Source organism: Pithys albifrons, chromosome 11 (genome assembly GCF_047495875.1).
Source record: "Pithys albifrons albifrons isolate INPA30051 chromosome 11, PitAlb_v1, whole genome shotgun sequence".
In the NCBI taxonomy this organism is placed as follows: domain Eukaryota; kingdom Metazoa; phylum Chordata; class Aves; order Passeriformes; family Thamnophilidae; genus Pithys; species Pithys albifrons.
Genome location: NC_092468.1, coordinates 9,314,552 through 9,339,196, shown reverse-complemented (window position 1 = coordinate 9,339,196; position 24,645 = coordinate 9,314,552). Strand labels below are relative to the sequence as shown.

The 24,645-nt window shown below is 41.8% G+C and overlaps 1 protein-coding gene across 2 annotated transcripts; it reads left to right on the top strand.

The window, feature by feature from the left end:
• Positions 1-2,684: 2,684 nt before the first annotated feature.
• AP1S3 (adaptor related protein complex 1 subunit sigma 3) lies at positions 2,685-23,686 on the top strand. Of its 2 annotated transcripts, XR_011698764.1 has the most exons (6): positions 2,685-2,826; positions 15,830-16,008; positions 17,200-17,308; positions 18,211-18,348; positions 19,297-19,982; positions 23,535-23,686. XR_011698764.1 is itself a non-coding variant. In XM_071566592.1 (5 exons), the coding sequence occupies exons 1-5, from the start codon at positions 2,824-2,826 to the stop codon at positions 19,330-19,332; spliced, it is 465 nt and encodes a 154-aa protein (XP_071422693.1). In that variant the 5' UTR covers positions 2,685-2,823; the 3' UTR covers positions 19,333-20,021. The 2 variants fall into 2 exon arrangements, 1 of the variants encoding a protein (XP_071422693.1); XM_071566592.1 differs by lacking the exon at positions 23,535-23,686 and having other exon boundaries at positions 19,297-20,021.
• Positions 23,687-24,645: the final 959 nt, after the last annotated feature.

The following is a 24,645-nucleotide window of genomic DNA, read 5'->3' as shown; positions in this document are numbered from 1 at the left end:
AGAAGACGGGAATATGAGCAAAGAGGATACAATATCCAGTAGCAGTAAAAAAGCTTCTTGCCTGTCTTAAAAGCCTGTTTCAAAGAGCCCTTAAGAAAGAAGCATGAACATTTTCTTCCAGGCAGAGCAGAAACCAAAAAAGAAAGGTCTCAGTTTTGTGGCAGTTTTGAGTTAGAGAAATAAATTTACATTACTTTGCAAGCTTTCATGTTCAGATTAATTAACAGGGCCTAAGGGAAGGACTGCATGGAGTCCATGGTATGACATTTTACTGGAATGAGTCCACCCCATCAGTTCACCTGGCACAACTGTGTGCTACACCTGCCTCCCCGTTCCCATTGCTGAGAGACACTGTTAGCTCCAACTTCCCAGGTAGGAACCATTAGAAGATTTTTATCTTTTTTATCAGAACATTATGCAGGTACGCAGTGCTAGTGGCAGAGAGGCAGGGAGGGAAGAATTCCAACTCATAAGCATGGTTAGTTAGGCAGTTATTAAGTGCAGCCTGGCTTTGTGAGCTAGAAAGCATCTAATTTAGGCATGATCCTATATCAGCAGCCTTTTTTCTGTAGGGCTTCTTTTCTGCCAACCTCCAAGACTGGCCATAATGGGTTGATTTTGGCCACTGCTGTTCATGTTAACTGTATGCTTGATGTGTTTGCTGCTGCTGCCTTTTTTTCTGATTTCTTGCAAAAACACAAAAGCAGCAGGCTAGTTACTCTTGAGTTTACGGGCCTACTTAGGTAAGGTCTTTGCATAGAAAGGTAAGATTATTGGGAAATGGTTGTTACATAAAAAAAATTACTGTCCATCACCTGAGTAAATTGCATAGGTAGGGAGTGAGGAGTATGTTTATCCCTTAATTTTAACTTCATTTTGGAGATGAAAGTGTTGATGCCCCACTTCTGTAGTACAGCTGCACTGTGGTGTCCATGTTCTGGCATGTCAGGCAAATCCAGTTCTGAGCATTCATGGAGTCCTGGCTTTCCCAGTGGTCTCTGTGAGCACTCCCTGTTCACCAACAGCATGTTTGGGTCTAAGTGCAGTCAGCTGTGTTGTTCTGCATGGGCCACAGTAGGCAGAGCTGGGGGCTGCGAGGAACAGGGCCATGAACATGGCTGTGGGGAAGGCAGATGTTTACCTCCTGACAAAAGCATTGTTGGCACTGTGGCACTTTGTGTTGCCTGTTTACTCATCCCAGCTATCTTTCAGAGACACCAGTATAAGGTTTTGGCCTGCTTTAACAGATGTTGATTGTTAAGTAGGTAAGTGTGTCTTTAGTAGGCTCACCAAAGGCAAGATGGTGCCCCAGCAAAACCAGTGAGGCCGTGCAGTCTGACAGCATGGCATGGTGTGTGCTGCACAGCTGGGCAGTAACGGGCGAGTGTGTTCCTCAGTTCTGTAGATAGTAGTGCTTTGTGTGCCTGGGGTGTGTACTCTGGAAGAACAGAGGCCAGGGGCAAGAGAGCAGATGAGTGAGATCTGTAGGCTGCTGCAACTTGTACTTCTTGTGTGGTGTACAAGGGAAACCAGAGCACTCAGCAGCTGGGAGCATCACAGCACAGCATGTGATGTGCTGCTTGGTGGGATGGGGCTGGAACATGCAGAAACCAGAACTGAGGAAACATCAGTGAAGGACTCTTATCAACAATGTGTTTATGTAGACCAACAAAGTTTATGGAAGGCCGAGAGGAGTAGGGTCATGCATGCTTAGGGAAATGTGGAAATCACTTCCACACTGTTAAATGAGCATAAGGAGCACACACCTGCATTTGTTCTCTGCTCTTGTAAATAGGCATTTCCAACTGGAAGCAGATTTAAGCCCAGCTGCCCTCTCAGCTATACGTGCACAATTGCTTTTGGCCAGGGATCTCTCCCCCTTTGCTGAAGCCAGAGGCTGAAGAGGGGTTATCATTGTCACAACAGTGTCCCTTGAAGTCCACAAGCGCCTTTGGATTTCCTTCCCTTTCTCATGATGACTCAGATGCATCCACCACTGCACACAGGAGCAGGGCACAGCTCTCTCCTGAGCAGATGTGACGCTGAATCCACACACGCTGTGCTTGAGGGCCAGATGCACACCGTGTGTTGGGGGATCTCTCTCCTTTAGACTACGAACACGGGACTTTAAGCATCCTAAGTCTTCTCATTTTATGCTCGTGATAGTTTGCAGCTGGATCAGACTCCTGGTACAAGCTTGAGAAGCCTTAGGCATGGATTTAGAGCTTTTTATGCAAGTGCCGAGTCTGTGGATGTTGCACATTCTTTCGGCACCAGCTGCTTATCAGCAAATCCCCACCAGAGGTCAGAGGGATTTGCCAATGCCTTGCCCTCTCATCCAGCTCCATCAAAAAGCACAGGTTTGCAAAGCCCAGACATTTAAGGTATTTAAACTATCCGGGCTTCATTTTGATGGAGATGGGCTGCAGAACGATCGGTGCCTGTAAATCTAACAATGCCTTTAGGGTGTGAATGCTTGACAGGGGAGGAGAGCCACTGGATGGCCACTATTCATCTCGGGTGGCGAGGCGAGAAAGGCGCCCTTGGAGCGGCTCCCGCAGGTCCCGGTGCCGGCAGGCGGGCTCGGCCCCCCCGCGCTGTCAGCACCCAGGCCAGCCCCGGCAGCTGTGCCGCCCTCAGCCCCTGCCCTTCGCCCCAGCCCGGGCGGGAGGAGGTGCCGGGAGTTCCCTTTCGGGGCATTGTGGGAAGGCGCGATGCGGCCGGGCCTCACCTGGCGCGGGGCGGGGAGGGCGGAGGGAGCGGCCGGAGCCACCCGGGCCGGGCCGGGCTGGGCCGTGCCGGGCCCACCTGCGCCGCCGCACCATGGTAAGTGTCAGGGCAGCCATCCCCGAGCGCATTGTCAGGGCTCGGGGGGAGCCTCAGGAATGCCATTTCCGACCTTTTTTTTTGTTTGTTTTCCGACGCCGATGGGTGAGTCAGGGAAACAAGGCTGTTACAGAGAGGTTTTATAAAGTCTTCCTGTAACTTAAGGAGCTGAGGTTCAAGTCGGCTCCAGTGCCTGGGTAAGGATCGAATGGGTTCCATGTGGATCTCTTGGCTGACTGGTGACAAAGCGGGTCAGTGTGGGGCAGTGGGTTTCCTTGTGACAGGATCACTGGGAAGAGCCTTTCCCCACGTGTATTCCGTGGTGCCAGGTAAGTGAGAGCCTGGACAGCAGCCTGGCCTCCAGCTCGGGGTTTCTTCCTTGCCTGCTCTCGCGGGTGGTGTAGGAATTGGCTCCACCTTTCCATCAAGTGATGTGTCTGTGAGAGCGTGAGGTTCTGGTTCTGTTGGTCACCAGTCTGTGTGATTGATTGGCTCCACGGCTCGGTAGTGGCAGCAGCAGCGACTTTTTGGAGCTTTGGAAGGGAGCTTTGACTCCGCAGTGCTGCGCTTGGTGATCGTTTGCTGGGATCCGTAAAGTTGCTGTGGATATTCTCTTTTGTTAACCGAGATGACCAGTATCTTGGGAACTATGGCTACATTTTCCCCAAGGAGGACTGCGGGCTTTCGAGCAGTGAGATGATCAGTGATGCCTTTTAACAAAGAAACCATCTCACTGCTTGATAATTCAGAGTCGAGTCAGTTCTACAGGCATGCCCCGAGCTGCTGTCCCGCTCAGTTTGCCCATTGTCTGCACCTGTAATACCAGTTACTGGCAGTGCAGCTCAACAGAAGTCTCTCAACTCCTTCAGCTGAGGCTGAGTGCTTTGGTTTGTCTCTGTCCTCAAAGGCAGAGCTATGTTGTTTCTTCTCAGTGGTTTAGCTAGAATGCTAAGTATCAGTCTACTGCATTTAGAAAAGTGCACCTGTCATTACATATGCAAATAGAATATGCACAGTAATGAATTTACAGATGGCATGCAATCTCCACACCTTAAGTCCCCATATAGATGTAATTTTTCTGGTTACACCCCAAGACAGCCCTATATATCCATTTTCCTCTGGTAATGCTTACATAAACAACTGGAGTTCCTATTTTGCCCTTGAAGGTCAGTAAATATGGGAGCTCATTTCAGGGAAGCTGATTTCAGAACTCTCCCTGATGCACGTACTTCACAAATGCCAGTTTTCAAAGCACTCACGATGGTCCCAGAGGAGCTCTGCTCCACAATAGTGCTGCTTATTGACAATTTGGAGACTGTCTGCTGTATTATGGTTAGAATTTTACAAGGTGAGTGTGCATTCTTACAATTAGTAATTTTTTTGTGTTTCTTTTCTGCGGTCATAGTATGAACCCTTGCTGGTGTTATTACATTAATTAGTATTGTCATCCTTACTCTGTTCTCCTGTTGTAGATTCAGTGCTGATGAAGGGGTGCTTTTGTCAGGGAACCCTCACTTAAAATTCCTCTGTCATCCAGTCTCCAGGAAGGGGTTGTTAACACTGGGTTATGAGTCAAGAAATTAGAGTTTGCTGCATTACAAACTGAAAATCATCCTTATCAGGCTCACAAGTGTCAAATTTCAACAAGTCATTTAAACTCTGCACTGGTTCCTCAGATTTGGACTGATATAGTTATGCTTGCAACCTTTTTTTCTGTGTTTGGAGATCAGAATGGAAGATGCTTGTGCAAATGGTACCATGCCTTAATAAGAGGGTTGTTTCAGTTGTTTTCTCTTGTAGATTTCCAGGGAGGTTTCAGGGAAGAGTCTGTTTAGCAAAACTGACTGCATATCCTGCTGAAGCTTTTCTGCCCAGCTGCTACTTTGGGATATGTTTTTAAAAGAAGACTTTTTTTAGAAAAGACTAAACTCTATTCACTGACATACATGCATGCAGCAGAGAAACATGTCACAAAGGATTGCTGTCTCAACAAAGTCAAAGAGGTGGGGAGAAAGCACAGAGAAGAAAATGATTAGTTTCCCCAGGGACGTGTGTTGCTGTAGTCTGTGGTGCCTGTAAGTGTTCCAACACCTTGCTCCTACTGTTGCCTCATTGTTTTCAGTATTACTTTGTGACAGTACGTGGCTGTGCTTGTGTAGCTCTGAGTGCAGTATTGGTGCCTGCACATAAAGGGTCTGCTTCCCTCCTACCTCTGCTACTCATCAGTACAGGGAGAGAAATTAGTGCCTTGTGGGCATGATCTGAAGACCTGGAGAAAGATCAAAAGAATCCCACTGAGCACAGTGGCTCTAAAAATGTATTTGGCCTGAACAGAAAAGGAGTTGGCAAGCACCCTTTCCACTTAGCAAGGCATTTGATGAACAGTCACTAATCTAGAAGCTTGGATGGAAATGTTAGTTGCCATCACTGCAGCTTCTGACACCTTCCTAGTGTTTGGAAGTGAACTCTCAGCTCTCCTGAGTATCGATCTCATCCACAATCTCAATGCTGTTAATTGTTAAAATGGATCTGCAAAAGATGTTTCCAGTGCTGCACAGAATTTACTACCTACAATTCAAAGAATGACTGCTTGTTTTTCACTCTGATACAGCTGTGTATTGGCCTAACAAAGATAATGAGCTTTGCCTCTAGGCATTTACCTCTGAAAGACAAGAAGGGCAGCAGATTAGAATAGATGAGAGGAGAGAAAATGACAAATAAATTATTATTCTTGTTCAAGGCAGTATTGTACATGGAAAAAAATCCGTGTAGTGTTTCTTTCTTAATTTAGCATGTAGTGACCTTTTAGTGGGATCATAGAAAATGGCAATGGAATGGCATCCTGTTTAGAAAGTCCTTAGTAGGTGACTTTTCTGCTTGGAAAGGGGTCACTGCAGGGGAAGTGATACAAATGGATGAAATCATGAACACTGTTGGTTGCTACCAGAAGGGTACATACTGTGACATTTTTAGGCACTAAATGTATAAAACCAAAAAGGAATGCTTCTTTGTAAGTGTGGATGAATGTTTTTAATTCACTGCTGAGTGCTGTGGGAGTCCTGGTGGTTGGGCAGTTCATAGAGGTGGGTCCACATGTGGGCTGTCTGGATGCAGTTTCTGTCCCTGAATCCTTACACCTGTGATGCATGGGGATAAGACTACCAGAGTGATTTTACACATGCCTTGTTTCTTGATGCTGTCCCCTTCTGGAAGGTGTTTAAATCAGAGCATAGCTCAGGGTGGTGATCCGTAATCTGGCATTCAGTTACTCTGTCCTTCAGTTGGACTTTGGAGTACCGTTTTGTGGGATTTCCTAGGAAAAATGTATTTAGGGTTTTTGTCAGGGAGCATGTAATCTCTGGTTTCTCAGTTTTGGATGTTCCTTCTTCAAGTGCTCATGATCGTTACAGGTTATCACTGTTTAATACTGGGCAGTCCATGCAGGAATTATGATGATGCACACTTTGCTGTCTCTGGGTAATAAGCTTATTTCTGGAAGACAAAAGAAATGTTATGATAGATCATCTGCTGATTCTTTGGTTAAGTATTTTTTTTATATTTTCACTCACAAATGAGGAAATTGTAGACATGTCTCAGAGCCAGGAGTTATGAGGATGTGGAGTGCCTGGAGAGCATTGGAGAAAGCTGTGGCATCTGGAGTAGGCAAATGCAGGAAGAAGACTGGAGGGGCAACGGGCAGCTGGGTCTGTCATGAGGCAAGAAAATGCTGCCAAGCTTATGGGCCATGTGAAATATTTGCTATTTTTCCCTATCTTTAATTACTGCAAAATTCTATTCTTTATAAATGATCCTATTGACCTTCTGTCTTCTGAGGCCATCAGTTACCTGCAAGAGCAGCAAAGGGACAAAAGGATGGAAGTACTGAGGAAACTGATGGGGTGGGGAGCGCAGACAGAGATGCTCCTCCCTGAAGTACTTGCAAGATTTATGTTTCAGCACATACATCAGGCATTTCTGTGAGTCAGTTTTGGTCTTTCCAGTGGTGCCTAAATTAAAACAATACTGCTGCTGTAAAAACAATTTTGTCTGTATCACATGTGCACAGCTACTGATTACCATCCCTGCCCATTCATTCCCTGCTGTCCTATTCCTGCAGGCTGTCACTGCATTTTCTGGGCTGCTTTGGCTGCATACTTTATTGAGTGGTCAGCCCTGGACCTTTGCATTTCTGCAGATGTTGCAATGTAGAGAGAGAGGTGAAGGAATGCACAAATGGCATTTCACTTTGTGAGCAGGAGTATGGCATGCAGAGGTATTGGGGTAGGATGGCAAACTAAAATTTGCATTTGTGTTTGAAGGCAAGCTTGACATGCCTATCTGGCCAGACATGTCTTTCTGGCCTGGTGTGTCCTGGGTATAGTTTCTCAATATCACAGATACAACCTCAGATACTCCACGCACCAGTGTTTTTTACTTCTCTGCCTTTCTGAGTTTATGGAGGATGTCCATCTGCTGTCCTCTGTTAGGGAGGGCATTAAAGTCTCTCTTCACTAGCCAGTAAATGCCTGTTGTTGCTTTGCTGCTTGCCAGCTTGGAGGTTGGAGGCAGTTTTGCTCACACACTTGCAGTTCTCAGTGGCTTGTTAAACAGTGCAGGGACTCTGTGGTCATCACCCTCTGCTTAGTCCCCCTAAGGTGAGTGATGAGCACAAACTGAAAACAAATGAGAAATAAACTCACTTTTCTTTGAAGAAAATGCAAAAATTTACTGTCTTGTGCATTTGTCTTGCAAGACTGTGTACTGAAGAAGGAACATACGAAGTGTTGTGTGAGTGCCAGTCTGCTCTGACCTCTAGAGAAGGGATGGGAAGGGCTGTAGGAAACTCTCACAACTCATCGACCACTGGGTGATGGAGATGGGGAAGGGCCAGTACCTCAGGCATTTCCTTTCCTCCAAGTCTCATGGTAAGACTTAAATGAATAGCAGAATGTATTTGTGTTCCACTTTCTCATTCTTGAGGCTAAATATTGGGCCAACATAAAGCATTGTGTGAGATGTGGCCCTTCCTTCTGTAAAGAGTGGTTGCATCTTTTATGTTTATGCTTAGGTTAAATCCATGTTGGTTTTTTTACCTTAAGGAAAAAATTCCATTTTAAAATGGAAAATTGAGACTTTCGCTATTGAAAATCCCTAAATGAAATGCTTCAGTATTTAAAAAAAAACATTCCTGTGCTCTTTGAGTGATTCACAAATGTGATCGGAACTCATGTATGTTTGGTCCTTTTGAAGCTCTGGTTTTCTGTGAACGTTTTTGTTGGTAGCTCTTGGAATGGGTGTGAGGCTGCTGCTCTGTGCTGTTCTGCTCCACCAGGCATGGGAATCCCCAGACTGAAGCATTATCTGTCAGCTGGCTGAAGTGCCAGGGAAGCTTGTAACCTTCTGGGTGTGCCTGCCCTGTCTCAGAGCAAAGCTTTTTAACTTTGCTCCTTGAGAGGTCAGAGTCAAGGGAAGGGCCCTGCAGTGCCTTCACGCAGCAGGGCTTTGCAAATACCTGGTAAGGTGAACTGGAAATGAAACTAAAAGAGGCTGCACCTTTTACCAGAATCCATTGGGTGAGAGTTCAGCTCAGTTTCTTCACTAGAGGTGTTCAAGGAACAGACTGGAAAAATAGCACCTTGTGACTGCAGAGTACACTGAGGTTATAGGAGGAGTTCTGGCAGCTTGTTCAGCCTCTCCCCTGGTCTCCCCCTCTGTATAGTAACCTAATGAAGATTTCCACTGCCTCACAGAAACACATAAGCAAATAAAAACAATTCTAAGAGCTCAGCCTAGGAGGCAGAAGGGATGTGATTACCTAGTTAAAAATTGCTCTGAATGTCTTCAAACTGCGCTTTTTCTGAGGTCAGCCAGCTGCCATCCCTGCCGCTGTGTGTCCCTGGGGTTGGCGCTGAAGCTGCAGTGCCCTCTGTCTGGTTCTCACACTGTGCTCTGGTTCCTGGCACGCTCTCCTAGAGTGGAGCTTGAGGCAGGTTCTCTGCAAACTCCCTGCCTGGATCTGTTCTTGCTTATTACCTAGAAATTGGAGTAATTCCGCTGGCAGGAATGAGAAAGCGCCGACTTAAGAAAACTGAGGGTAGCTGTCCTCTCTAAAAACTGGGGGCCATTGCTTGCATCTACATCTTAGGAGGTGTTTTGGATAGCTGTGCTGTCACTCCTCTCTGGACACGCACTGCAAACGTGGGGGCGCTGTTGGTGGGATGCCTGTGAGGAGGAGACACTTGTCTGTGCTGTACAGGGGACACTGTTGAAGGAATGCTCCCAGTTTACGTGGAGTGAGTCAAGGTCAGGAGGACTAGACCTACTAAGTTTCAGTGATAAGCAAGAGCAGAGCAGGAGGGAGCCTGTGGGACACTCCTGGAGCACTTAGAAAGCTCCTTGAGCTTTGTTTCCTGATCCTTTGGGAGGAATCAGAAGTGAGAAGCTTCAATTTCAAGATGTTTTTGGTTCAGAACTGGAGCTCAGCTATATTGTTTAGATTATAGTTTAATTTAACTCAAGTGAGGCTATCAAGAAGGTTGTTGTTGTTTGGATCGATACCATATGTTATAAATATCTTTTAAATGGTAGTGTGCTGGTCCATTTAAAATCTTCAGTAAGAAGATAAGGATGACTTCTGCATCATGAAAAGCATAAAATCAATGTGTAACTATAGTCACGTGTACCTGTAATGATCTGGCACAGCTTTTATTGCATGGACTTTGGATGCATTGTTTAGGGGAAATTGCTCTGAAATGTTCCTAATGGAGATTAAGTGAGAAAAATCCTGTGCCAGTTAGGCAGCAACATGGTGCTTCGGGATTTCTGTGTTCCTGGGTTTGTGCATATTTTTCTTTTTCTTACTTGCTTGCATCATGCAGACTAAATATACATTTTAAAGCTGAGATCTAACAGTATTTAACAAACATCTGTCAGCTCCTGCACGGCGGTGAATAAATGTTTTAGTGACACAGTAAACAAGTAAGGAAATTAATGTTTTTAATAAAGTAGCCTGTTTTGAATTTTACATATTTGCTTTAGAAGTATCTAAAACCCCAGAATGTGTATTACAGGTCAGTAGCCAGATGGGGACTATGCAATAGCAGAATACCAAAATACCTACACTTGAGTGTGTTAGTGTTCTGTCTTGTCCTGATGCGGGTGGATTGTTAACAGGTCAGTAGTTGTCAGTTCAGTAAATCTTTCTCATTTCACTCTAAACACCTGATGTTCCAAACTATTTCTGTGTTCACAGTATAGCTGTTCTTCTTTTTTGAATTTCAGTATTTACTTTTCTCCCACAAAAATTCCCGAAACCAAACCAAACACTAAAAGCAAAAACTAAAAGGAATTTTTTTGTTCTTCAAATGTTTTGGAGAAAAAAAGAAAGCCAGCTAATGGCTGGAATACTTTGAATGTTTGTATTTTTTAAAAGAAACAATGAAAGTAAGTTTTGTTCAGTTTCATATGTGATGTAAAAATAAATACAAATAAAAAAAATCTGGACAGCTTTCTATGTTGGGAAATAGGTTCTTTTATATCAGAGGAAGGAATGAAAAATAGCCAAAGGTAAGCAGAATATGAACTCAACTAGACTAAAAGAGTGCCAGAAGATCAAGCAGGCTTCAAGGGAATCAGACTAAGTTAAAAGTGAACTTTATCATAAAAAGCCACTACTTCCACCAGGTACAGCTAACCAGTCTGGTTTTCTCCAGGCTTCTCACAGCAGCTGAAGGTGTGGCTTTTTCATCCCACTTTCCATTTTATGAGGTCTGGGAATTTTCATTCATTAGCATGTTCTGTATTGCCTGTTGCCCTCCAGAAAGTTTTTAAGGAAACCTTGGAGTTTCCGCGTTCTGCCAAGATGCCTATTTTAGGGTAGGGATTCCTAATTTGCAAATCTCAGTTACATGTGAATTTCAGGAATTGCTGTTTTATAAAGGTGGCTTTGATTTTGGAGGGCTCTTAACGGAATTTGAGAAGGTTCCAGCTGAAGCACAGTGTAATCCCAGTGCTGCTGGAGTGACAGAGCTGCTGAGCTGGGCAAATCCTCACCCAGTGGAGCACCTAAGAAAGAGAAGACTGCTTGCCATTCTTGCCATTTTTTCACGGTCTTCCTCTTCTGCCTCCCCTCCCTTGAGGCTTCTTGCAGTCTTCCCATCTCCCTGTCCTCCTCTCCCCACGAGGGATCTGGAGCAGCCAGATGCCACAGAACAGGTTTGAAACTGGTCAGCAAATGTGCAGGTTGAATTACGGGAGGAGGAGAAGCATTTCTGGTGCAGATTCTCGCAGTGGGGTGGATTCGAGCCTCACTGCACACCCCTGGAGTCCACTTTGCAGGAAGAAATGAGGCATCTTTTACATTTTTACATTGTTGGACAGTAAACTGGAGCAATGACCCTTGTCTTCTTCCCATGTAATCATCTTTATTTGCTCTCCCTATGAGTGGTTTGTTGTGCATGTAATACTGGAGCACTTTAGACAGTTGTACTAAATGTGGCAGTACAGATTAGGTTAAATTTTAAAACCTCTGTAAAACCAGCAAATGATCCGAGTTTGAAACCAGTGAGCCAGTTGTAATGTGTTTGATCAGTCTGGAGTGTGTAATGGCCAAATACTGCGGAATGCTGAACCAAAGGGGACCTTCAGTCCTGGCAGGGAACAGTCCAGAAGACAAGCTTGGGTGAGCCGCTTATCAGATCATGACAGCCCATTAGCTGGGAAGAAAAGGTCTCCCAAGGAAGGTGGAAAGAAATTACAGTGTGTTTTAATTTTACATGTTTCTCCTATATTTGCTGCTCATGAACATGCAAACATTCTTTATTTTGCATTTTTGATGTCTGTTCTACTTCCTGGTAAATTAGTTCATGTCAAAGTCTGTGATTTTTTTTGTAACCCTGAAACAAAGGGTGTTGTTTTTTATCCCAGTATAACTTTGTAGATCTTGATAAAATAGAAGGCCCCGTAACTTTCCAACCTGTCATGTAACTTGCAGCTGCAGATGATTCAGAGATGCATGAGAACACAGAGTTCAAGTTTAGAAATCTGGTTTAAATGCTTGATTTAAAAAAACAAAACAAAACACCCTTTTTAATAGCCTACAAATAGAAAATGGAGTCGATTAGGCTACTTACTGACGTTTACGGAGGTCATTTTACACGGTTCTGTAGGTGGTTGGGTCTGATTCAGTAAAACAAGCTAATGAAATTACACTCAGCTCCCAGACCAAAGCTTGTCTCCACAGACTACACATGTGAAGGCAGCCGATGTTCTCATAGGAACTGTACTCCTCATCCCAACCCACTCAGTCTCGGACCTAAAAATTCCCTCTGGCATCACCCCTGGGTCTGGTGCTTGTTAGTCACAGCCACCACCCCTGGGATGGTAGGAAAGGGAACCAAGCACTCTGCTTCTAAGGTATTTTGCTTGTAGCAAGTCATTTGCCTTTGTTTTCCTCTGGAGTTGAGTAAAAGATTGCAGGATAATTTACCCCTCTTTGTAGTTTGGCTGCTGAAAACCAATGAAAAATCTCTTAATCAACGTAAGTCTTGTCATTAGCACTATAAGCAAGCAAGTATGTTTTCACAGTCAAGGAGCAAGGAACAGATGAGCTGTTAGATTTGTGTTTGTGCAGTACTTCAACATTTCCAGGTTTATAGATGCATCAAAATGTTTGCAGTGGGCTGTAATGAACAGAGCCATGAGAGTGAGGAATGTGTTGTGTTCCGTCAGTGTGCTGGGCAGGGGAAAGCTTGAACTGAATGAAACAATTGGATCATTATGCTCACAGGAATTAAGATATTTAACTTCCTGAGAATGTAATATTACTACAACTTCTAGAGAGTTTCCCAGATTGAAGGGGCATTTCAATTTAGAGAAAGGAAAAAGAACCAAAAGACGAGAAAAACCCCCACCATATTTTCTCTTCTAAGTATCTGCAGCTTTCTCATATGTTGGTTTGTTACAGTGATTTTCAGGTGGCCAATCATACATACCTAGTCTTGAGAGCATACTGTTTTACTGCAGACTGTAAGATTAGAATTGTATTACAGTAGAGGCTTAACCTGTTTTCCAGCTGCATATATTTCTGTAATAATAAATTTACCATATAAAGTATGCAGTTATATTCTGCATATGAAACAGTGTGGAACAGGAGATCAGACAATAAGATTTTTGGAGCTTGTGTACAAATCTTAATGCTTTCAGGAGAGTTAATGGATGTTTTCTGATTGCAAATAGTGTTGCCTCTGCTCCTGAAATCGGTGAAACATCAACTGCATCTTTAAAAAGAACAGTGGAGTTGTCAAAGCAATTTTAAGTGAAGGGCAGCTCACTTTTCTGTGGGTGAAGCATAATATCCTGAAGTAACTAGTCAGCTGAAAATGAGGGTAATATTCACAGTGATTCTCTGGTTTGTTGGTATTTAACCTTTTAGAGGCATGATGTTGCTCTCCTGGAGATGCATGTATTACTTGCAGGCACTCAGATTGAAGGTCTGTTGGGTCCAACAGCTGGACCCTAAACCAGAATATTCTTTCATTTTCTTTCCCTATTAAAGCACTGAGAATGTCTCAAGTCTCACAGTCTTATGCTGAGCATGCTATCAGCTTTTGATAGGGATCCATTGACTAATTCCCTGGTATTTTCAGTCAAAACCCGATCATCCTCTCCTATCTGATGATTCGCCCAATTTTCAGAAATTTGTTTATCAAATAGCTACTACCTGTACCCAATGGCTTTTAGAAGGACTGCTGCTGGCCTGCTGCTCTTAGCTGTAGAAACTGTGCTCTCCTTTTCAAAACACATTGATCTTTACAAGGGCTTTGGAGTTAATGTGCTGTGCAGCCAGCAAAATAGTCTTTCATTCATCCAGCTCCTCTCAGAGGACAAGTATATGGACAGTAAGTGCTGTCCCTGCATCTACTGTGAGAGGGTAACCATGACCGCTGGAATAGTTCCATTTCCAACTCAGTTGGTATTATGAGCAGAGAAAGGCAAAAGCCTGGTGCCTTGCTCTTCACTGTAATCAGGGCATATCTACTGCCAGCAGCATATTATTTTTGTTTAGCAAACTTGTATGGAGAGTATTATAGGACTCAAGACAGCTACAAAATCCTTATAATTTTATCAAGCACATTAGACTATTGATTGTGAGAGCCTTATTTCCAGCAGTAGATGCTGCCACATGGGAATAAAACAGTCCTTCTTTCCCTAAAATGATCCCACATTTGAAGTCTTTTTCAGTATAGTCAGAACTCTTATCTTTGGATTACTCACTAACTATGCAACTCAATAGCTAGAGAATGGATCTGAATTATGAATGAATTCTTTGTTTAAAATCCAGTAGCTTTATCTTTTTTTTTCTTTTTTGTAGAAGCGTCTCTGGTGCGCTTCTCTGGTGCACTTCTCTGCTCGAACTTTACCAGAGCATGGAATGGTTTTATCTTTACAGAAATTTGTATTGTAATCTTGATAATGATTGTGAAGATTAACTTTATAATCCTCACTGAGAAAATGGAGTGCTGAAGTATAGGAACAGCAAGAAACTGGAATAGAAAACAAAAAGCAGAAGGGAGTAGAGTACAGACTGAAAAACTATAGGGAAGGATAAGGCTTGGCTGATGGGAATGGGGATTTGGTAAGAGACCTCCTGGATCTTCTCTTGGGACTTTGCAAGGATTGTGAGCAACTGAAGAAAACAAGGTTCTTATGCTTCCCTGGCCCTCCCAGGATCAGGGAAGCCACTGCTCACTGCATGGACAAGTGGCAGTGTACCTGTCATCATGCACATGGATGTGACCAGAGTTAGGCATTCTTCCTGCAAAACCCTGGCCTCCAGGCATTGGTACTGGTGAGAACAGCAGTAGGGGTGCCTGTCAAGAGCAGGGCAGTTCAGTGTCTTCAGCCATTGAAAACATCTCTGTTCCCCCTAGGTGGCTTTGTGGGTTTTTTTTCCATTAAGCAGAGGATGTTCTTTTTAGAATTATGTCCTCCTCAAATAGATGTCCTGCATTCTCAAAGCCATTTCTGCACTCTGAGTAAGTGGCTTACTGTACTGCTCGTGTACTCTTAAGTCAGTTATTTTAACCTGCTAATAGAAGTATTTGGATAAATGTGAAATGATACGTTTCTTGCTCCACTGGCATTTAAATGCTGGCTCTTTTGTATTGCAGTAACACTGCTTATCCCAAATCTTCATTTGCAAAGCCTAGCCATGATGATGATGAATACTGCTTATGCTAAGCATGAAAAATGATGGGTCAAACCCTGTAAAATTTTGACTAGCTTTAAACCTGATGTTTTAGAACCGTGTAGATATTGTGCCTTATTTAATACAGTATCCTTGCTCAGTGAGGCCTGTCCATCACCACAGTCATCTGTGTTTCATAGTCTGCTGATTTCTGTAGTAAAACTGGTCCAGCTTCCTTTCCAATGTACTCCCTTTCTTCTGCCCGTTATTACCTCTTCTAGGAACCTGCTGCTTTGTCTGTGACCTGAAATAGTGCAATATTAGAATTTTTAGTGATTAGGATTACTATCTCGTTTTTCTTATTTCTAATCTTCTGCCACACTGATTTTGATTTCCTTAGCCCTGTTCTGGATAAGTGTTTATTCTCTTCACTGAGGTATCTGATCTTGCTGGAGGGAAGAGGTGGTGCCCTCTTCTCACCCCTGCAAAGTGATGTTCCTCTGTTCCCCAGAGCAGGGGCAGAAGAGGAAACAAAGCTGCTGTTTGCACAAGATAAGGAAGGATGGGTAGGCAAGGATGCAAAGGGTTTGCTAGGGAAGAGGTCCCACAGGGAGGGGATAGCTGCCTGGAGAAGAAATGGGAGAGAGGAGGGAACTTTCCCATGTTCAGCCTCCCCTGGACCTTACTGACATCAAATCCCAACATCACACCAAGGCTGGAGATGCATGGGCAGGACTCAGAGTTTCTGGCGACAGGCAGAGGAATGCTCTTCTGTCTGTGGCCCTGGTGTTAACCATGTTGCTTTGTTTACTCTAGATACACTTTATACTGCTGTTCAGTCGGCAGGGGAAGTTAAGGCTTCAGAAATGGTACACGACGCTACCTGATAAAGAGAAGAAAAAGATCATTCGAGAAATTGTTCAGATTATTTTGTCTCGGAATCAAAAAACAAGTAGTTTTGTTGACTGGAAAGACCTCAAGCTTGTTTACAAAAGGTGTGAGTAATTTTATAAGAACGTGTAATTATTATTCATATGCATAACACATGCTAGAAGAGGAAAAGTAAAGACTCGCTTCAGGAAAAGCAGCAAACAACACTCTTGGTGTGAGGCTGAGTTAGGAGCTTGCCATCTAACTGTGTATAACAATGCAGTGTCCCTGGACAAACCAGCAGGGTAAATTGTGGTGTGCAAAATACTTGCACAATTTGTCAAATGATAAAAATGGGAGTATCCTAATAAACATTGGTGCATAGAAGGCTTTAGATTTCACTGCTCCTTCTAATTCCCTGAGGTAGCCTGCTGAGTTGTGTGCTGGACTTTTATCAGGCTCTCTAGGGGGTTGCAAGCATTGTTCTAAAGCACATTCAACATGTCAAATTTTTTCTTTGAAATATTTGTTGCTCTGGAAAGTGTTAATTCCCATTTCCTTTTCCAAAGAAATCACTGGTCAGCAGTTACATATTGCTTAACATTAACTGTCCATTCTTCTAAAGTTGTAGCAAACACAAATCGCCTTAAAGTATAGCACACTGGACAAATTAAGCAAAGTCTCCCATTTAGCCAGAATTGACTTCCATGCTATGAAGGGAGGGATATAACCATCTGACCAGGTGCTGTGACAAGTTGGCCTCCAGCCACAGCACCATCGAGCTGAGGTAGATCATTCTTGCATCTTAGGTTGGTTTAAACATAAAGTTTTGCTGCAAATTAGTTCTGAAGGTAGTTTGGTCTAAGCAGGTTTCCTGCATTCTGGCCCTATGTAAAACACGGTCACTTGATAGCCAGCAGGCTTGCTGAGATGTGACTCTTTTCACCTTTATTTTTGCCTTATTTTTTTTAATTAGGAGGAGTAGCTTGTCCTGCAGTTTAATTAACCCCATTTACTATAGTGCTATTGCAGTAGGTGAGGGAGACCTGAATGTACTACTGATTTATTGTTTGTTTTATTATGACTACTGTTGGAAGTACCCCATTTTACCAAGGGTGGAGTTTGTTGTTCTAACTAAAATCATAATTTGTTTAAACTATCTAATCTTTTAAAGTGTTCTCTAGGACACTATAACAATGAAAGTGTTTATTTTAGAGACTAGATAGGGATTAACTGTCATATGAGTAATTTCTAAGAGACAAGCAGAGCATTGAGGTCCCAGCTGTTCAGTGTCATGTTTTTGCCTGTTTCCCCAGGTATGCTAGTTTGTATTTCTGCTGTGCAATAGAAGACCAGGATAATGAACTCCTAACACTGGAGGTTGTTCATCGATATGTAGAGCTCCTGGACAAATACTTTGGAAATGTAAGTTTCACTTTCTCTCAAGAACTCATTCCTGTCTGTTTGATAAACAAAGCTATGTGGAGCTAATTTACTTCACATTTCCATCTGCAGTACTTGCCCTGCAGGCTTTCTTAATCCAGGGTGAAGTTTATTATGAGAGTTGAAATCATAAGGTTGTTTTTCCATCATTTCTCATCCCCCACCCTCCAATTAATCCTGATGCTGTGTATACCTATGTTGGAATAGAAACTGAAAGGAAAGCTTGAGCAAAAATTACTTTTAAAAACCTCCCAGGTTAAAGTACTTTAATTCTCTGTCCTGACAGCTTCAGATATACTGGTTTTGTTTGTTTCATAATACTGTGTAACAATTAAGGACACAGAAAGAGGAAAAAGATCAAGTGGGTGTGTTTTTAAAGCAAAGACCTGAAGAAGGTTCAAATAAATCTTTCAGTAAGTCTTTAAAGAGTACAAGACACCTATCTTTCCTAGGAATATTTTTCAAATTAGCCTGACTACTTTAATTCATCTTATTTAAATCAGTGTGCCAAGACTCCTGTCTGTACTGACGCAAAACAAAAAAGCGATTGGGGGCTGCCAGTAGGCAGGGAATTTGTCTTTCTCTCTGAAACCTGTATTAGAAGGGCTGTATAGGACCTGTGATAAGGTTAGTAGGCTAGGATGTCTGCTTTGTTCTCTGAGAACAAGTATGTGTTTAGTAATCAGAGTATCTTGCTGTAACTCTGTATATGTGAAAAGAGTATGTGCAGAAGCTCCAATATTACATAATACGCAGTTAATTTCTTCACCCTCCTCCCTATCTGCCACAAGAGTGCATATTGGTCATCACAACAACTTCTGCCTCAGTAGTGCTTATAATGTTGTAAAAGTGAATCAAATGTGTTTTTCCTTTTGTTCTGGCAGGTATGTGAGCTGGATATTATCTTTAATTTTGAAAAAGCTTATTTTATTCTTGATGAGTTTATAATTGGTGGGGAAGTACAAGAAACTTCAAAGAAGATTGCAGTGAAAACTGTAGAAGACTCTGACATGTTGCAGGAGGTAAGGCAAAGAAAGGCAAGAGGCAAACAGCTCATCTTCCTACAACTCCCGTTTGACAGGAGGTGAAAATACAACTAAGCACTTCTGGTATTTAATTATCCAAGTGTGTGTTACATTCAGTTTCAACAGGTACAACAGTGCAGTTACATAAGCTTTCAATTCAACCCTCTTGGAGCCATCTAGTGACTCTTTATATGGCTGTTGCTCTCTTGCAGTTTAACTGCTAGAGTTTCTCAGGGAGTATATTAAGAAATAGTTTAATGCGCATCTAGGATATTTCTATAAGATGAGATTATATTTTAAGATTATATTTTATGTATACATATCTTGTATGTATAAAGACAGAAAAATCTCTTCTGTTTCACTAATACATTGGCAAGAGATGACGCCTACTATTAACATTTAAATTTGGAAAGAGTATGTGTTGGTAAACTCCACTTTCATTCAGAAGCACCTGTGTAGTTCTTCTGCTGGGCACAGATATGTAACCCTTATTCAGAGCCTTGCAGGAATTCTTTTGTAACTTGGAATGTAACTGATATCATTGTGCCAGGAATGGTTGATCCAGCTGAATGTGATGGATTTACTTCATTTTTAACTTGGTAGTGAAGGCTGCATTGTAGTACTGAAGGATGCAGCACACTGGTACAACTGGCTCGGGACACACTGTGTGAGTCGAGAGCTTTTCCCAGTGCACATGAGACTTAGCTGTGTACAGAGGCCACTTGGCATGATGAGTTTAACCACAACTGTAGTATGTCATGATTTGGAGATCATTCTAAACCACTTTGTTACAGGTTTTTAAAGCAGAATTATTTCTACTTTTTAATAATCTGGTCTAATTCCATGCAAAACTACAACTGTCCTCAAAGAAGACAAGAGCTTTTATATGAATATCACTGTACCATTCCATAATGCATCAGTTGTTTCTTTTTTTTCTTTTCCTAGACAGTGGAAGAATATATGAACAAGCCTGCATTTTAATGTTAAACTACCTAGAGAGAAAGCTGCTGGATGCACCTCTAAAATGCACTTCCTGAAATTGCTTCCCAAAGTGCCAGATCCTCAGAAAAATACCAAAAACCAATAACTGAAGGGGTTTGTTTGTATAATGGTGAAGATGAAGGTCAGCTAATGTAGCAAAGGGTTTAACAATTCTGTACTTTGCATTATTCTCCATATGAGTTTCTCAGAGTTGTTGTTATCCTTTATTTAGTTTTCTCTTCTTGCTGGACTGAATTCTTATTTTGTACCACATCTTTTAGCTACGGGTTTTTTCATCATAAGATGCTACTCTGACAGTACTTTGAAGAGGTATTTTTACTAGTTTTGGTTTACTGCTGACTGTATGACTCTACTTTTGTACAAATGTCCATTGTTTTGAATGTAATGATTATTCTTCTCTAATAATAATTTTTTTCTAAAAGCCAAATTGTTGTGGACTCTGATTTCATATGCTTGTTGTGACAAGATTAACCCATCTAGTATAAGAAGAAATACATGTCTCTTTGGGCCAACCCCTTTCCTTCACTGTCCTTCTCTTTTCTGCTCTAGTTTGCCAGTAAGACTGCTCCAACTGTTGGTAGAATGCACTCCATGCCTCCATTTGATCTGGAAGACTGTTCGGACTGGAGGTAGGCTTCTCCTAGGTTTAATGAATCCTTTTTCTTGCTGCATGTGGATGGCCTGTTTTAGTGTTTCTCTTCATTTTCCTGTCCTCTTCCTAGATCTCTTGGACCTGTGCAAAGGCTCCAAACTTTGGAAGTGGCAGCTTGAGGGCAGGAGATAACCTGAAGAGAAAAAATTAGTTTTGGGGATTTTAGAGTGTAATCTCATATAACTTTTGGTAGCCACCAAAATTGTATTGCCCCTTAAAATTTTCCAGTTCCAAATTCACACAACTATTGGGATGATCAGCTTTCAAGTAGCTGAACATGGCACATTTTTGTGAAGATTGGACAATTAAATCAACCTTTTATTACTTTGCAAGCTGCAAAAAGTGTAAAATAGTACAGAGGAGAAGAGTCAGCTAGGCTGTGTCCCTTACTGTGTGTTATAAGACCTTGTAGCTGTGTGTGTGGAGCCAGGTGTGTTAACTCACCTGTCTTTCAGTGCAATTTGGACTCTATAAACTGAACTGGATTCCTTAGAGACAATGTTTTGTTCTTTAACAGAATTCAAAGCTCAGGGAAATTCTGTTTATCTTAGCCCATAGCTCATAGCTAGATGTTCTGCCTCTGTCAAATCCTGAAACTACCCTATACCAAAATCAGGGAAGCTATCAGACAAATATGCCAGAATGATCCAAGCACTGATTCACATTTCCATTCAAGTTATATTTTCCTTGCTTTCTCGGATGTATAGTCAATATCTTATTGCAAGGGTTTTTCTAATCTTTAAATGTCCTCCAGGCTTACTCTGTTTTTTTCACTGCTCCTTCCTTCCTAGTCCATTTTTCTCTTCTGAGGGAGGGATATAGAGGTTGTTTGGAGGCTGGGGGCACTTTGACACAAGAAAACAACTGTGCTGATTGTCAGCCCCCTCTTCTGCCTGTGCTTTCTGGTCTGTTAGTAAAACTGTGACAAGCTGCTTCATAGCATCATGTTGCTCTTTTTATAATTACTTTATCCATCTGTTTTCTCAGTATTGATGTCAAAGGCATACTTTGAGAATTGAAAAAATAGTGAAATTGCTGAAGGGCTTTTAATAGCTCTGAAGACATCCAATTTAATAGTAAATTAATGAAATTGTATGAGGTGTATATTATTTTCTCGTGGTTTGAAATGAAGTTTTTAAAAGTAGAGTGTTTAATTGATTAAGAAACCACTTCAGAATGTGCAAAGAGGCTCCTTCTGCTCTTTACCTTTATTTCTATTCAGTGAAATCATCAGTAGTTTGATTTGCTTTTACTCCTTTTTGGAGCCATGCTGATTCTCTGACTCTTAAAATGGTCATGTTGTTTGAGTTCTGGATTATACCAAAATAAGAGTTCCAAAAAGATTTTCTTGTTATGAATAAGGATATCATAAGCTTGTCTTTTCAGTCATTCTAAGAAGAGCTGGAAGACTTCTTTCTCTGTCATTTCAAATGAAGGAAAATTTCTTACGGAAAAAAATAGTAAACTAGCTAGGAGTACTTATACCAGCCATATCAGTATAGCATCTGAAATGAATAGCATTGCCAAACTGATGTATCCAGAGTCAGCTTGAGAAGTATGAAGGAATTAGTATGGTTTCCTTGCCCTAGTGCAAAAATTCATTGGAATATGATGTGCTTGTTGTGCCGCCTGCCTCTATACTACAAAGTTGGAGGGAAAGTATATGTTAAATACTCTAAAAAAACAGCTAAATTATGTTCATGCTCTGAGAAACATTTACAGATTCCTGTTGCCTTTGCCTGTAGGTGGGCTACACAAATCAGGCAGGTGAGTGTTAAATAATGTGAGTTTTGCAAGTGTAAACCTGCATCTATGGTATACTTAAAAACAGCTTGATTTGAAACATATATCTTGTATTTATACTTTTTACAACCTTCAATGAGAAAGGGATCCCTCACCTAAGGGCTGTTGTAATGGAATTCAGCTGAGCCCAAGACTTTCTCCAAAGGGAAGAAGCTCAAATAAAACCCAGTTACTGTTGGTTACCCTTAGGTCACTGTCAAAATGCCCGTGTCTCCATCTTTGTGGAACTCCATTGCCACCAACAGGACTCTGCACAGATTAGTGCACTGTGCAGCACAGCTCATCACAAGATTGATTTCTCTCTTGATACCTTAGTTCCTTGATTTTTCTTAGAGCAGGAGATGCACATACGATTGTACATGTTCACAAAGCTGTGAAGCATTGCCCATTTCATTTATATTTGCTGTTGATGTTTCTTTCCAACTTGCCTGACTATTCTAAGTGATGCTGAATGTAAAGTTTTCTGAGATGACTTTATGAAATTATTACCAAAAAAGTATTAGCAGGTTCCTTAAATTTTCCCATCTCATCTAATCTTTTGCAGTTACCTAAACTCTCACCTTAATGACAAGCTTCAAGTACACATGTCCTAGTTTGCAAAATTGCATTTACTAAAATAACCACTAATCATGGTCATGTTGCTAGCCTAGATTCCCTTCCTTGTTTGCCAGCTGCATCTAACAAAAAGCTGCTTGATTTCATATGAGCATCTCTGCATGGAGGATTCTTACTGTGCTCTTACTGCTCACCAGTTGAGACAGAGCTGGTTCTCCATCATGCAACTGTTTGCAGCTCATGAGTTGTGACATCTTTGAACTTACCACGGCAATTAAAAAGAGAGAGACAGATGTTAGACTGAGATAAAAGTAAGTGTAATAAGGTCAAAAGAAATATTAAAACTGTGACAGTTCATCATGAGTGAAAAGCAAGAGTGGCAGGATCTCACAGGATTCATGAAATTTTATAATTTTTGTTTCTTTTTTCGTTATGAATTTCTGAGTGTTGTGGCTCATTAAAAGGTGTCAACTCTGACAAATAACTGTAGGAAAATTGACATTTAGGTTACCTCCTATCAGCCTTTGTTTAACGAAGAGGCACAGAAAGTGCATCTTCAACACCTCCCCCTAACTGCTCCTACAAAGCCCCACTGTGCTTTCAGAAATCCAGGTGGGAAACTTACAGTAAAGTTTAGAAGTGGTTCTGTCTGAATTTTCATTGGACAGAATAATGCTGTAGTTATAAAAGGATGAATTACTATTTTTTCCTTTATTTTACAGACCTTTGAATAGGTAACACATTTTTCCATCCTCTGCGTAGCACTGTGATGTATTGGAGTAATAGAGCATTCAGAATTGGTACATTAGACGTCAGGAGGGACTGGTTTATAAGAAGGATAGAAGAGTGTAACAGTGTGAGTGGGACTTTCAAAGATAGCCAGAGACATTTAGTTAACAGTCCTCTCAAAATAACAAGGCTCAACACATTTCATATAGAGATCACCCATCTCTGCCTGTCCATGACGTTCTACTTGACTGAAAATGTGTTTTAAAATATTTCTGTCAGTACAGCTCCTGTGTGAGGGGGATGTTGCTCTCACCCTGCATAAGATGACTAAACCCAAAGAGCTCTGTTAATCCCTACAGTGAGGTTTTCATTAACTTTATCCAATGCCTTTATGAGCATGGAGTCTGCATCATCATCTTACATCATTGTATTTTTTATTTAGGTGGCTGCCAGAACTTGTGAGCTCAGACCAGGTAACAGCATCCTTCTGAGGGAGTTGACGACGTTCCTACTGAATTCAGTAGCCTGCATGTTCCTTGGGAAGATCACAGTACAAAGATATAGCTGTTGATTTAAATGTCTCAGGATATTTCAGGGATTTTTTCATGAATATAGCTGGTCTAGGTCAAAGTATTGTAGTGAAAGCTTAGTGTTCAAAGCAGAAATAACAGGCTGTGCTGCAAGAGTTAGTGTTTGCTGTCATGGAAACCTGTTGCCTTGGAACTTGACTAATGAGACAGGCTAAGGGAAAGGAAGAAGCTATTCTTGAATTTATTGTTCAGCAAACCCTAAGGAAGACCAGCAGTATACATTATCATGAGTTGTAATTATTTAAAATTCTGTTGTCTAGTTCACTTAACTTTGTATTTTTATTTACTTATTCAACAGCTCTTGTAACCATGTTTTCATGCAAAGAAAATAGTTCAAAGCTCTAGTTCTTTTCCCCTCTAGAAATAAATAGCATCTTATTTGCATTTCTCTTTCTCAGTACACTACAAAATTTGTTCAGCTTTTGTGGAAGGGACACACTGAATACAAACTTGTGGCTGGTCTGGAATGCCTCAGTAAGGCAGGGGACAGTAGCAGTTTAGCTGAGGATTTTTGCCTGTGATTATAGCTGTAGGTTTCAAAGACAGTCCAGGAATATGAGGTCAAGAACATTCCTGTCTACTTACCCATACAGAAAAATCTGGTTACTGCTGTGTATTGGTGTGGTAAAATTGCTGCTCTCTAATGCTGAAAGGAAATGCTGAGGGGAAACATACAGAAGGTATTTTAAAGTTGACTTCACCCTTCTGTCATCTTCTAAAGTTCCCACTGAGAATTTTCCTCTCTTATGGAGTTCATACTCAAAACCCAGTACGTATCATTACACACCAGATTCTGCAATGGAGAATAGAATGTTGTTTTTTCCTGCAGAGGGGAATTTGGCAAACCTGTTGTGAAAACCAATACTTATTGTAGGATCCCTAGTTACACAGGGTGACAAATTCATTAGAGCTTGCTGTGGATTTCAGCTGCTCTCTGGACCATGATCTTGCATGAATAAATTG

Bases quoted from the DNA above. Each gene is read 5' to 3' on its own strand.
- AP1S3 (XM_071566592.1), top strand. The intron at 17,309-18,210 runs GTAAGTTTCACT...TTGTTCTGGCAG, and splicing joins TGGACAAATACTTTGGAAAT to GTATGTGAGCTGGATATTAT. The intron at 18,349-19,296 runs GTAAGGCAAAGA...TTCTTTTCCTAG, and splicing joins ACTCTGACATGTTGCAGGAG to ACAGTGGAAGAATATATGAA.